Source organism: Harmonia axyridis, chromosome 4 (assembly GCF_914767665.1).
Source record: "Harmonia axyridis chromosome 4, icHarAxyr1.1, whole genome shotgun sequence".
NCBI lineage: Eukaryota > Metazoa > Arthropoda > Insecta > Coleoptera > Coccinellidae > Harmonia > Harmonia axyridis.
This window is the reverse complement of record NC_059504.1, coordinates 3449168-3464625: the sequence shown is the minus strand read 5'-3', so window position 1 is coordinate 3464625 and position 15458 is coordinate 3449168. Positions and strand designations below refer to the sequence as shown.

At 33.8% G+C, this 15458-nt stretch overlaps 1 protein-coding gene across 3 annotated transcripts in view; it reads left to right on the top strand.

Moving 5' to 3' along the window:
- The window catches only part of LOC123679133 (transcriptional regulator CRZ1), a 64881-nt gene extending 50056 nt beyond the window's left edge, over positions 1-14825 (top strand). For 2 of the 3 annotated variants that reach the window (XM_045616535.1, XM_045616533.1), the window contains exon 2: positions 11436-14825. In XM_045616535.1, coding sequence (XP_045472491.1) covers positions 11460-13094 — 1635 coding nt within the window. In that variant the 5' untranslated portion in view covers positions 11436-11459 and the 3' untranslated portion in view covers positions 13095-14825. Of the gene's footprint in view, positions 1-8125; positions 8274-11435 lie in introns of those variants that run through there. The other variant, XM_045616534.1, reaches the window with a different exon arrangement.
- The last annotated feature ends 633 nt before the right edge of the window (positions 14826-15458 follow it).

Sequence of the window (15458 nt, the reverse complement as noted above, 5' to 3'; positions counted from 1 at the left end):
AGAGACCCTTGAACCTTGCGTGTTTTCTTAAATCAAGTTTTTCACTTATTTGAAGAATACTGATTTTGCTATCCACCATCAAAACTAAGGGAGGGGCAAACCATGGCCGTTCAGGTTGTAACATTTTATAAAATAACGATAAATTACCCTAATTTTATAATTTTCAATAGTGTAAGTATTTTTCATTATAAAAAAGTTATTTCAAGAATTTCAATGAATTCCAGTAAAGCAAAATTCAATAAAGATCATTTTTTTTGCTTCCAGGGAGGGCAGCTGCCCCCCTCTTGCCCCTTGCTGGGTACGCCCATGTTGCTAGCTGTGTAGGTTTAATAATTGCCAGTACTTCATACAGTCCTAAAAAAATTGACATTTTTTTCACAAAAAAACTATTTTCAGCGCCCAGGGCTCCGAGGGGCCTTAGGCCGGCCCTGTCCACCTCCATCAGTTCCATTTGGAGCGCCAAAATGGTTTCTAGCATCTTTTCGACGTACTGTCGAAAGTTGCAACCAGACCAAACGCCATAAACGTTAATTTCATTAGATGACTTGTAATAAAGTGTTAAGGTCAGATCAAGATGGCTTTATTTGAAATATGGCGAACATTAACACCTTATTCAAGCCACAGCTATGCGATAACGACCGCGTCGAGAACCGAGAAAACGATAGTTGAGAATTCAGGTACAATCGCGCCTGCTTTCTCCATTTTTCCACGCTATGCTCTACGAATAAAAAATAAAAAAGATCGTGTCGATCAGAGTGAAACGCCTTATATATATAACAAATTCGTGCAGGGCGTTACCGACATTTCTGCATGTTTTTTCGATGTAAAAATAACGGACAAATTTATTTACGTTCGGGGCTAGGATAAAATATCCTCGTCCGCGCATTTTTCCTCGATAATAAAATATGGATCATGAAAGAAATCGAATAAAGCTACGAGCCTTGTTATTGGACGGCGGACAAGATCACGTTAGTACAACCGCTATTACTTAGATATAGTTTGTGGGTTGAGCTATATTTAATAAGTTCAGTTGTGATACAATATTTTCCTTTGGATTTTATGAGATCGTTACGGTTTACTGGAGGTCTTTGTTGGCATCTGTTTTTATGCCCGATTCAACTTGGCGCACCTCAATGAGAGTTTGGATTGTTCGACAAAGAAAAACGCCTTATTAAGAACTAGGTTTCGTCGACTGATTGAATCTGTGCTTTTGAAATCATGATAAAGGGTTTTTAATTGAACATCTGTTGCATGATTGAAAAATTGTTAAAAATTCCGTTAGATTTTCGAAGATACTGATTGGAGACGAACAAAGCGTTTCTGAAAGTCAATTCATTAATTTTCGCTTCCTCGAGTATTTTCACTGATCTCTATTTTAAAGAAAAATTATGTTTTCAGTTTGTATTTCACATTGTCGTGTTCTATTCATCTTCATCTTTATTATTAAAAACAATTTTTTTGTGTTTTCCGATGGGAACTACCTATACAAATATTTATAGAATTTAAAAGTTTCACATTCAAAATATACAAGAGAAAAGTTAATATTATTTAAAAAAATCTCTCGTGATTTAATGTCCGAAAAAATTGAAACAACAACACAAATTGTTGTTTCGATTAATTAAGAAACAAAATGTTTTTACATGCTTCTGCTTTTAGGCAAATAGTGTCATGCGTGATATATTTAAATAAATTATACTAACATTTGAATATTAATATATTACCTGTTAGACTTTCCGGAGAATATTATACATTTTGGATTGAATAAATGCTCACAAGAGTTTGGACACCTATTTAAAAATATTATCTGGGTACAAATACTGAGATTTCAAAATCATCGAATCTGAGTTACTACTATGGAAGATACAGAAGAACAATCAGTCCCAAAAATTTTAATCATTCGAATTTGGGGATTGTAAAACACTTTTTTCTGCTCTAAAAATCATAAATATATGCAGTAATGGCAATGAAAGTGGACCCAGTCAAGTTTTTTCTGTTTTTCTGGTCTCATCACAATTAAATTTGTAGCATTTTTTAGGCATATGTTGATTCAATTCAGGCGGTAAAACCTACATCAATAACGCTTTTATTGACTTGTGATGAAAATAAGCCAGCTTCCAATGGTTCAAGAATAACGGTTATTTTAATTGACTTATACGACACACACCATACGTATAACATATCCATTTGAAAGTTATAGGAAATTTTGTATCTTTATGGTAGCAGAGGAAGCGTGTATGCAAGATATGTATACAGAAAAGGAAATAACTAATGACTTTGACTTTTGGTACAAGTTTCCATTGATTGAAATAATACATCCGAGGGTCAAAAGTCGAAGTTTTCATGAAATGTAGGCTCTAGAAAGTTCAAAAACAATCACCGTTCGCAATGCGATATTCAAAATGAATAAATTTTGTATATGTATAATAATTATGGCTGTATTCAACGAATTATATTCGTCATTCGTATTTTTTGGGCAGTTCCGGTATACAATAATTATTACGTTCGTAAATTTATATACATAAAAATGAATCAACGAGATCCGCCTAGAAGGATCGGAATTCCAATCAACGTATCGATTTTTAACAAGGAAATTCACACCACCATCACCTTGAATACTCGATTTTTTCGTCCTTGTATGCAGGAATTCGAACAAAAACTCTTATACAGTTTCTGAATCAATACAACTAATGGTAATAATTATAACATTAGCCAATAGTGGGCTTGATATAGACAAAGTCGTGGCAAGGTCAATAAACCGCAATTAATTGTCAATAATCCAGTCATTCGAATCAATCAGAATATCCGATTAATATTCATACGAATATACAGGGTGGCCACTTTTTCAATGGGATTGTATTGGTAACTTTTAAACCATAAGAGTTAGAAGGTCGGTCAAATGGAGAAAAAGTTGCATGCATAGAAGCATTATCAAGCAGTTCAAACAAATCGTGATTATCAGGGCCGGTTATTGAGATATCATAAGAAAAGTAAATTCTGTCATTTTGATTTTTCTTTTTTTCCCACTTTATTTGAAATATTATCAAAAAATGTTACTGGAATTTTTTATTCGACAGTAAATTGTTCTCAATTTGACGTAATCAGATTTCGTATCCAACGTTTCGTGCTCTCTGGGCCACCATCAACCTCATTTTTTTCAATACGGACCTGTATATCTTATGACATTTTTCGAAATAACTTTTAACGCTGAATTCAACGATATATCATACAATGTCATTCAAAGTTGATTTTCAGGTGATTTTAACCCTTATCCAAATTTCTTTGGGACGGATCTGTATTACATTTCGGTACCTTTAGTTTAATTAACAACAAGCAATACATTTCGTTGAGAAAATCAACTTACTCATCTTGAACTAAATGGAACATGTCAGAATCAAATCAAGAAACAAGTAATAATTATTTACATATTTCAATTCATAATAATTAAACGAATTATCATTTAATGAAAGAAAAATCGAATGATTATTCGAAAGTAAATGAAAATGAGTGAAGTAAGTGTTCGAAATGTCCACCATTTTGTAAAATGCACTTAACGGTTCTGGAACCCATACTTATACATTTGCTTATTTCGTCTTCTTGAATACCATCCAATACATTCTCAATCTTCTCGCGAGAAATCACTATTGTTGGATTTGTCATTTGTTCCAGAATCGAACTTTATTTTGATATCATTACGATATAAGTTTTGCAAGGCTTGGTATTCAAATTTAAAATCATTGTATTCGCGTCTGGTGACTATTTTATTAACAGCAGTTTTTGATAAGTTGTATTCACTACAGATCCGACCCAAAGAAAATTGGATAAGGGTCAAAATCACCTGATAATCAACTTTGAATGACATTGTATGATATATCGTTGAATTCAGCGTTAAAAGTTATTTCGAAAAGTGTCATAAAATATACAGGTCCGTATTGAAAAAAATGAGGTTGAGGGTGGCCCAGAGAGCACGAAACGTTGTATACGAAATCTGATTTCGTCAAATTGAGAACAATTTATTTTCGAATAAAAAATTCCTGTAACATTTTTTGATAATATTTGAAATAAAGTGGGAAAAAAAGAAAAATCAAAATGACAGAATTTACTTTTTTTATGATATCTCAATAACCGGCCCTGATAATCTCGATTTGTTTGAACTGCTTGATAATGCTTCTATGCATGCAACTTTTTGTCCATTTGACCGACCTTCTAACTCTTATGGTTTAAAAGTTACCAATACAATCCCATTGAAAAAGTGGCCACCCTGTATATCGCAACATTCGCAACTAGTTCTTTATGAGGCAAATGTGACGCGTTAGATACACTCAAACCTAGCATTCAAATTTAATATTCTTAACGAGCTTTTGCACTAATCAATTTGAACAATTTCCATTAGATCCCTTCCATTTTCAAATGGAATTATTCACCCACATATCTATCACATGTAAAGCAACAATCTTCTGCACATAACATACGAAATACAAATATCTATTTTTTTTTTGAAAAGAGGCGACATACCTTCTAGGTTTTTACTAGAGTTTCACCAGTTTCACTTGAATGTTTGAGATTGACTTGTAGTTAAGTCAAACTCAAGTCAATCTTTCTGACAAATGATTCAAGTCAGATCAAACTGGACAATGGGTACAGGTTTGAAAATTCAAACTCTTTGTTAAACTAGTTTGAAAAATAATTGATTTAGTAGATATACCTTGAATGGATAGAATATTTATGTTAAATATAGGAAGTAGGTGAAACAAGTGCCTACATTAATTCAAAACAAAAAAAAAACATTATTTTCACCTTTTTTTCAATCAACTGCAACTTGTCACCTTAAAATTCTTCGTGAAAAGTAAAGTTAAAAATTAAGTGAATGCTGTGAACAAGAAATCTGGCTAATGAAAGTTACAAATACAAATAAACAAACCACATATTTGTAACTTCAAGAATAAAGGAGCTGCCGTCCAAAAATTATTTTGACAATTTTGGATCCAACGTTTTATGTTGTTACAAATACTACTTGATCCAGAAGGTGTTGTTTCCTGAGAAAATTCTACTTCTTACAATTTTTTGTGACTCTTCATCAAATGTCGTTAAAGAATACTAGTTCCACTATTGGGATTTTATACCGTTGTTCTTTATTTTTATATAATTCGTCGAAAATTCTGTATATTTCTTTTTCTTGTTTGATTAATTTTACTCTGTCAACAGATTTTTTCTCATAGTTTTAAGAGGGGGGTATCTTCAAAATCAGACTCAATTTGTTCTGGTACGTAGTGAGTCAATGAAAAGCGATTTAGAGATGCCACGAATCACTGCAAAAAAAAAACATGTCCAGATCCAATCAGGCTCGCTCGGATCTCAATCGTCCAATAAATTGAGGGGACTGCGTATAGGCCAAACAAACCACCTGTGGAACTCCACAGTTATGTAAATCAGAGTCTATTACGTGCCAACAGCTGTACCAATATAACTAACCAAACCGAGAGCGTATCTGCGTTTTGAAACTCGCGAATACGCTTTGTTTTGGAATTCCGTTTAGGAGTGAAACTTAATTGACAGTTGGAGACGCCTACGTCAAAGAGAAGAGGCCGCCTGCACCTTAACTCACGTCGACTGATCTATTTATTCGTTTCTTGATGCAATTCAATGGGTTTTACGAGATGCTGTCGTAGTTTGTGGAGCAATTATATATACTGCTTACCTGGTGCACGTGTCAATTTATTGGAGCTGAGGTCTTCTTAGTCCACGTTTTACCAGTGGCGTGATAATTCCTTCTGAGAGGTATCAGGGCTTTTAATGAATTATACGAAATATTCTAAAATCAATAAAATTTTGTCATTTTGTCTCATTTCAAATAATTTCACCCAATCATGTCAACATTACACTGAATAACTCATGTTCTGATGAACCAATAGAATCCGTAAATTTCCTATAGTTACGGCGTATCAATAAGTGAATATACTACTTGACGAAGTGGTATAATCGTTTTGGTGTTTCGCCTCCTGCCATATTGTGATAATTTCCTTAGTAACATTCTTGGACGTTCGCCAAAAAATAATAGTCAAGCTGAGTGAAATGCCATTGAATTATCAATAGCAGTTCTTTGGTTGTGGTTATTGAAATTATTCGTTATAAAGGGTCAATTTATTCACAAGAAAGAGTTTCAGGAGAAGACAAAAACCGAAAGAGGAATACTATGGCGTAATCTTCCTGGGTTGGATCATTCTAGAAAGTTTCTTTGAAACTTTGAGACTGCGAGATTCAAGAAGTCTAGATCTTAGCAATAATATAATCGTAACGAATACCACTTGAACGAAGACTAGTTATTTATAATACATATTCTGTACGAGTATTATACATTATTTTCTCTAATTCATTGCATTTTCATTGAAATTAATGAAATATTCCCATAAATATAATTTAGTGCTTTTTGCATTGAAAAATGTTGGTTGGCAGAACTGATTTCTTCAAGGCAAATTAATGAATTGACAGATAAAGCCGTGGCGGAAAGTTCGGAGTGCCAACATAGAATAATAAAATATAACCATGAAAACTGTGCGTTTCTGATATATTCTCGCACGATTTTGTTCTACAAGATGTGGAAGAATGAACGGAATAACCACAGAATTAGAGAATAGTTATTTATAATACAAGTGCAGAAGGCATTGATATTCTTCCACGAGTTCAAAATTCAAAAACGAGCCACGAAGTGGCGAGTTTTTGAATGAACGAGTGGTAGAATGAGCCTTCTGTACGAGTATTATACATTATTTTCTCTAATTCATTGCATTTTTATTGAAATTAATGAAATAGTTCCATAAATATCATTTAGTGATTTTTACATTGAAAAATGTTGGTTGGCAGAACTGATTTTTTTAAGGCAAATTGATGAATTGACAGATAAAGCCGTGGCAGAAAGTTCGGAGTACCAACATAGAATAATAAAATATAACCATGAAAACTGTGCGTTTCTGATATATTCTCGCACGATTTTGTACTACAAGATGTGAAAGAATGAACGGAATAACCACAGAATTAGAGAAAATATATTTCGATTGCGCTCTCGTGATGTTTCGCGAATTACGTCTCGTAAATCGGTGTATAATAATCGAATATTGTCTATGATCTTGTGATATTATAACTTATTATTCTGATTGTATCTAAATTTATATACCTATTGGAATAAATTTGATTTGATCCGATTTACTAGACTCAATCCCTGGAAAGCCATATGGAATTTTCACAGAGGTCATTCCTGTAACGCCCTGTATAAAGAAACAAAATTCAGTTTCCCAATTGAATCGTATCAACTCGACAACTGACCCAAGAACGAGGTGATATCGAGCTTTTTTTCTAATCGCGATTCGAGTTGAAATTGCGAGCAAATGCTGTATGTGCTGTTGCATCAAAGATAAGCGCTACTTTCTCTTTGACTCGGCCAGATGCCCGCTACTTGTCATTAAATATTTTATGATGGCATGCCGAATATTCTCCGAGCGATGCGCATCAAATCGTCTACGAAATTAAAACTGGCTTATGCTGGACGTTAGAAACGCAGTTGAAAATGGTCCAGAGTAACACGAATCAGGACCGGTTTCAGGATGGTGTGGTCTCTTATTATATACGTATGAAAATTTGGACGTATCTAATCTCAATTTTTTTAGGAAAAAATCATTAAAAATTTCTTAAATGTATTTTTAACAGCATGGGTGTATTCTACATGCTAATGGGCATAAATATTTTTCTATCATATAATAAAACGATATTACGTTTATTATAACTAAACTACCTGTAGTTTAAAATACGAGGTGTTTCCAAAAAAAAAAAAACTACTCATATTATCTTTATCTCATTAATTTCCTTATATAGCTGAAAACTTGAATGAAAGGCATTTTGCGCTACTTATAAATATTTCTTTAATTCATAATAATGGAAAGAAAAGGAACATCAGCGAAATGATTTTCATTAAACTAAATGAGATCGTCAATTACTACTCACAGGACCGATATACCAGATCAATGTCAAATATAAGCTGATTTATTAGACATAAATCGTGAAATCCACAATTCATAAATTAAATATGTTAACACATGATATCTGTATGAAAATCAAAATGTTACTCATGTTGTGTTCGGACGGTGATTGCATTTTTATTATACACTTTTTAGTCCTTGTGTCGTTTTATCTTGGTTTTTTATACATTTAACAAAGTGTTACTGTTAATTTCAAATATCCTTTGTATTCAGATCTAATCATCTTTATTCGACCAAATGAAATTGGTAAGAAAATATTTCTCTATCACCTTTTATTCATACATATTTTTCACTTCAATTTACATATGCCTATTTTGTTCCTTTTTCTCTGTAGCCTTGATAAAGTTTAAAAATACACGGTGGTCCAAAGAAATCTTAATCGATTTTCCGACTTTGAAATGAAAATGTGGAGAATCGCTCGGACCTGTCTTTTTCTGATTCGAGGAGGAAAAACTTTTCCGCTTTTTTCCACATTTTCATTTCAAAGTCGGAAAATCGAGGTGTTAAGTTTTCGTTGAACCACATTATTATCCCTAATCTAAAAGGAAAAATGTAAAAATGAATTACAAAGTAATGTTGAAATAATTATGGATTCAATATTTTTGATAATTCATTGTTAAAAGTCACTTCAAACCACTTTCAGGTATTCAAGTTCTTAGAAACTTTACTTTTACGTTGAAAATGTGTGCAGTAAAACTGTCTGCGCGAAAATTCGAAGTACTCGTCTCAGTTTAGTTTTAAGTAGTGTTTCCAAATATTAAAACATATTTTCAAAATTCCGATCTAGAGGGTGTTTTTTCGAGGATTCAAACGATTCATAATTTTTTGTTAACCCGGACCTGGATTTTCAAGGCGGTTATTGCATCATACGTTTGGGCTCTCAATTAGGAACATATTTGCCAAATATGGAGAAAATATACCTGGTGGTTCATTTGATATGGCCACTGAAAGAAACGGGCAAAATTCATGAAACACCCTGTATCTCGGCTACGAAAACAGTAAGGCCCAATAAATGGGGTATCTCCAGAATCGCCTTGGTGCCACATGCGAGATTGATAATTTTTACGATATAAACGAGACGTTGGCTTAGAATTGGTACCCTGATTTCAAAGGTCCTAACCCTGTGAATTGAACTGAAACATGTTTACTCAAGGACGTGTTATTTTCTTCTTTTCGAGAAATAAAGAAAAGAAAGGTCGCTATGGAATATTTTTTCATTTTAATCTCCAGAATGAAAAATATTGGAACTCAATACTGGACATACTCGTTCCATATATTTTTAGATCAAGAAATATGAAACATGATGGAAGCGGAATGTGGAATGAATTGGTGCCTTTGGCAATAATATCATTAAATTTCGTGCCTGTATAATTTCATGGTGCAACACTAATTAGCAACGTGAAAACCGAAATATGCAAACGCCGAAAACAGCAAATAGAATATCGGTATTCAAGGAATGCAGAAATTCATATTAATTATGTTGATTTATAATGAATAATTAATTATAATCTTCCGGCAATAATTCAGGATTGTGTGAAAGTTGCAAGAGTAAAATTCAGCTCGACTATTATTGACGTCGTTAGGATTTTCTATTTGTTTAAAATATGTGTGCGGGCAAATAACAATTAGGTGCCATATTAGGCTACCGGCAGGTAGTGTTTACTTGCTCTTATATTTCAAGAGTTCAAATATTTGCGAAAATTATGGTTAGGCGAAAATGTTTCTCCAGTTGATGACAACTGTTTGCTTGTTTAGAATTATTTTTAAATATTCTTCTCGTTGTCTCTTTAGTTGAAAATCGTATTTTTGAGAGAAATGTTACTTTCTGCGATGACTGAAAATGTGGTTTTAAACTAACTTCAATGTTTCAATGATGTTGTAGATTGTAAGAAGATAAAGAATTTCGTGACAATATTCTATGACTAGTGACCACATTCTCGCACAAGGGTGGGTCATTACCACATACTAAGTAGTTTTAAACTAAACAACAGATAATAGTTTTCGAACTAAAGTAGTTGATTCAAGTGTTCCCAGATGGTTAGTATCATTTAAAACTAAAGTACCGTGTCAGATTCTTGATTATTTTCATCATAGGTAATTATCAAAAAACATTAATTTAAGCGAAGAATATTTTAATCATGTACCAAGAAAGGTTAAGTATGTTTCTTACAACTATACAATAGTTAAAAAAATTTTATACCTAGATATTTTTTAGTAAATTCGTAGTTCAAAAACAATACAATAAATTTCCTTTCTTAATTATCTGTTAGTATTACAGTAAAATTATAAAAGCATTACAATACCTTTAAACTTTACTTTAAATTCGAAAAAGTGTTTCCTTTGGCCATAGAAATCTTCGGTTGAAATATTTGTACAAGTCACAGACTCACCCTGTTCATTATTTTTTTTTATATGATTATTGTTAACAAAATTGTTGTTATTATAATTATTAATTACTGTATATGTGAATAACCATTTCAAGTCCTAGAGAAAATTCAAGCAGGATATTGAAACAAAATTCGAATTATTTCCGTAACAACTAAAAATAAATCCGATTAGGTTGAAATTTAGTTTATATCTGCTAAATTCAGATGGGATCGTATCATCTGAATCCTTCATCGAGATCAATTAACCAACAACAATGACATCGGAATAAATCACATTTCATATATACACTAATATACAGTTCTCTGGTCTATAAGGGCGCAAAAACCTCAGATTAATAAACGTAGATAGAGGAAGCATATGTCATTTTAAGTAAGCAAATTTTGTCCCCAACATGAACCATCAAATTTGACATAAAACGCGCGGAATAAAAACATATCAGTGATATGATATTTCACTCAATTCGCGAATTTCTGCACAAAGAAGGCTCTTTTTATGTCCCATAGTGAATCAACGTTTCATATTAACTCAAAATGTATTGAAATAAATACCTAAATGTATAAGGAATTCAGAAAACAAACTTCAAGCGTGCCAAACGACATGAAACAACCAATGATATTAGGAGAGCAAAAGTTACCGAACCTTGGATTTCAGCAGGTAGAGACAGAAAATAATAAATATTCTGCTTATTATAAATTCCAAAATTAGGAAAAATATCGGATTCCAAATATTCAAATTTGCATATTCAATCGGGAATCACTCAAATAAATATATTTCATTCAATATAATATACATTCATAACGATATAGTAAAATTGTGGATTTGAAGATACATCACAATCGGACAACGTAACCTAACCATGTAGGGGACATGTAAAAATTGCATATACTCCCTCTATCCATGTTTATTACTCTATGGCATAAAAAAACGCTCAAAAGTCCTGATGCCAAATCATTTCTTCCTAAACCTTAATCGACTCAAATCTATCCGGATTTAAGACTAAACTATTGTTTCTTCTTTCAGATAAACCGCTGAGGCAAAAAATGAATGCAAATTGATTCCATGGAGTTGGCAGAATCTGTGATAATGGACATAACCGACCCCTTCCGAGGCGAGGACATTTCAAAGACGGATTTCTTCGATTTCGTTGTCACGCCAGACTCCAACGACTCCCACTCGATCCAGCAGTTCACCAAGCAGATGCGATCGGTGAACGCCTTCCTGAACAACGGCAGTCCGGAAGAGAAAGAAACCAACAACAACACCACAACCGCCAACAACATGCTGACGGTGGATCTGAGTTCGCACATCCAGAACTCCAACGACTGTGTTCCGACGTACGACGCGAACTTTTGGACCGACAAAGACACCGTTAAGTTAGAAACCGCCATATTAGAAGACTTAAATAAGTATTGTTGGAGCTCGGACGAGGCTAGTAATAGTGTTGTGCACAATGCGAAAACGAACACTGACGGACACATTTACACCACTCTCACAGTATTAAATAACGGTATGGATCAAACGCCCACGTGGTATAGGCCGCCGTTGACGGCCAAAGAAGAAGAATCGTCCATGTCCAGTCCCAACTCTATGGAACTCCAGGCCAATCTGGATATAGACTCCATTCTGAGCATCATGCCGAGCCAGATCAATGGCTTCAATAACAACTACAGCGACACCAATATAAGTCCTAACACAGATGGTCTCATCAAGTCTGAAACCTACACGTATGAGGACAGTGGCTACGCCGACAACAAAGAAGAATTAGCAAATAGTATGATAATAGATACGCCGCTGCTAGAGGCTCATGACAACTTCAATAACAACAACAACGATTGGAAACTCACCAACCAAAACACTACCAATAATGGTGCTGCAGATTCTCTGCTCCGAAGTGCCTTGCAGGGCAAAGCTTTCGGGCGTTACAATGGCAACGTCAAAGTCAAAGCAGAGAATAATACGGAACTCAGGAGAGCTCTTTCCACACCGCCAGGTAAAACAGAAAATAATAATATCTACATTAAAGACGATAGTGATCATCACATACCAACAATAGTAGCAGGCATAGATGCAAACGGTAAAGTCATCTTTGAGGAGCACATATCGAACAGGTCGAATGTGAATGACCAAGAGAATCCTACCAGTACCCAAAGCATGAACGATCTTCTCTTGTGCCAGCTAGAGCAATACCCTGAAGACTTGAAGCGAATAGCAGATGAAGTAGCTGAAACTGTGAATCAGTACTGTCAAATTGATACCTCTGTTGATAACACGGTTTATAGCATAAGTCCAGAACACATTGGCATCCTTAACAACCTTGCACCAATACAGATAGCAGCACCGGTTGTTTCTAGTACCAAGCAAACAACGAAAAAGTACAAAAGATCAAATAGTGCTAACAAATCACAGACCACTGTTCAAAATGCTACTTCAACCAGTAATGGTATAAGGAAGGAAAGATCTCTTCATTATTGCAGTATTTGTTCCAAAGGTTTTAAAGATAAATACTCGGTTAATGTTCACATAAGAACGCATACAGGGGAAAAACCTTTCGCTTGCAGTTTATGTGGTAAAAGTTTTAGGCAGAAAGCGCATTTAGCGAAACATTACCAGACTCACATTGCACAGAAAAATGCGGCAGCAGCTGGAAATGTTGCCACCACGAAGACAAAATCTAGGTAGCCACCTCGGATTTAATAAATTGATTGGATTTTCTATGTTTAATTCAGTGAATGTAATATCACGATATCTCTGAAAATTAAACGAAATAAAATTACACAAGTCTAATATTTCAATAAGGAATGGAGAAATTCAATAAATTGACATCTATTCAAAACTGATTTTATATTTTATGGGTATTTTTTATACCACTTCATTCAGAAATGTAAGATTACGAATTTTCATGTACATAAAATATTAATAAAACAAATCTAAAATAAGTTATCCATCATGTTATTCTAATTTTAATTCTAAGTGAATTGGAAGAGCAGATTCATGGCTCGACAATAATTTTCGTTTATTTTTAGGAGTATCTGTAATCGAAAACTTTAGTCGTAGTTCATATTGTAAATTTATTTATTTATTTATTATCATTTCGATAGAAAGACGAACATCTTCTGAAATATTCAAAACTATGAAATTCCAACTTTAATGCAATAATTAACAGCAAAACAACGAAAGAATATAATACTCATTTCTCATATCACTTAAATGATCACTTGTTCCTAATTATTATATCATTTTTTGTTAATTATTTTGTATGTGCTGTGATTATTGATTATATATAAAATTCTAAAGTTCTGTATAAAGGTAACAATTCAGTTCTACACTAAAATATTTTGATCTTGCCATTTCTTTATTGTCTTATTTTATGTAGACTTTATTCATGGTAAAATTAGTACCAAAATACTCGGAAAATTCTTTACAGGGTGAAACTGATAGCGTTCTTCCCATTGTATCGATAACTTATCATCTCATCATATTTGTACATAATATCATTATTCGATGGAAAATATGTGCACATCCTAATGTGTTGATGCATGCAATGAGTTTGAAATATTTATCAGTGGATACCAGCTCCATTCAAATTTAAGTTTAGTGGGAAAAGTTCATATATTTTTCCAGAACGATAATAGTTTTAATTACAATTTCAACATTCCTCAACAGTGCTCCAGAAAGGTACTTTTTCCCTAGTTGCTTTTAGTTGTATAACTTTAGTGCATAGTTTACTTAACTACAGTTTACCATTATGTCAAGGCATTAACACGATATGTCTACCTTCAAAATCTCACATGATAAAAAGAATATTCAATTGATTGAATGTGAGTACTGCGGCGAACAATTATTGACGAAGGAATTACAATTTTGTTGTTTAATTTATAAATATTTATGATATGTTAGACGTCTGTCCAAGACTTTTACTCTTTCCAGATACCAATTGTTCTTTTTTACTTTAATCAGTATTTTGTTGATTTTTGTAAATGGTTCTCTCTATACTTGTTAAGAGTTTGCAACTTTTGCCATGGTAAAGGGATTATTTAATGTTTGGATCTCATACAAATGAATGATTATGCTTGCTTACACCTTGAAATCAAACTGCCAAGCTCATTTCAACCTGTGTTCTATCTGAAAGACAAAACTTTATATACCTACAACACTTATAGACGAAATATACATGTTATGTAAAATGCTGAATACTATGAGCTATATATCTATACGTTTCTATTGCCATAGACGTGAATTTTATTCAGTTTCACATGTTATGTATAGTTATATCAGATTTTATGTCCTCCTTTTTGTGTATTATTGATTTTATCCAAGTATTGTCATACTTAAAATCTTATATATTTACATTTTATAATTTTTTATTATTATAATTGTAAACTTATTACAATAAATGTTACTTGAACGTTATTATTATTATTATTTGAACTGGGGTCGTTTTGGTTCGGTAAGCCTTCCGGGAACTGCGACCATGCAGATCTTTTGTTCACTACCCTACTCATTCATATCATAGAAACCCAGGGAGGTCGTCAACGACGTTAATAAAATTGACAACCTCCTTAGGGGCCTTGGCCGTTACCTCTCTGGTATCCAGGACCGGCTTACCCATGTGAATGGTTCTTAGGCCAGCCAGCTCCGGACACTTGCATATCAAGTGTTCGGCTGTTTCTGTTTCCGATCCACAGAGCCTGCAAATCTCGTCTGCTGACTTTCCCATACGGTACAAGTTTGTACCGACGGTGCCCCGTCAGCAGTCCCACCATCACCCGCAGCTCTGCTCGCGACAGCTTCAGGAGCTTTTTGGCGTAGGTAGGTGAAATCTTCACGAATTTCTTTGCCTGAGCAAGTCTAGGAGTGTTAGTCCAGTGGATTGTCCTACTGTTCAACTCCCATAGCTGGACCGCAGCTTTGTATCGGTCTTCTCCTATCCCACAGAAAGGCTCAGGTCCAGCAGGTCTTAACCTTGATGCACTTTTTGTAAGTTCATCCGCTCTTTCATTTCCTTCAACCCCACAGTGCCCTGGTACCCATAGTAGAGTCACC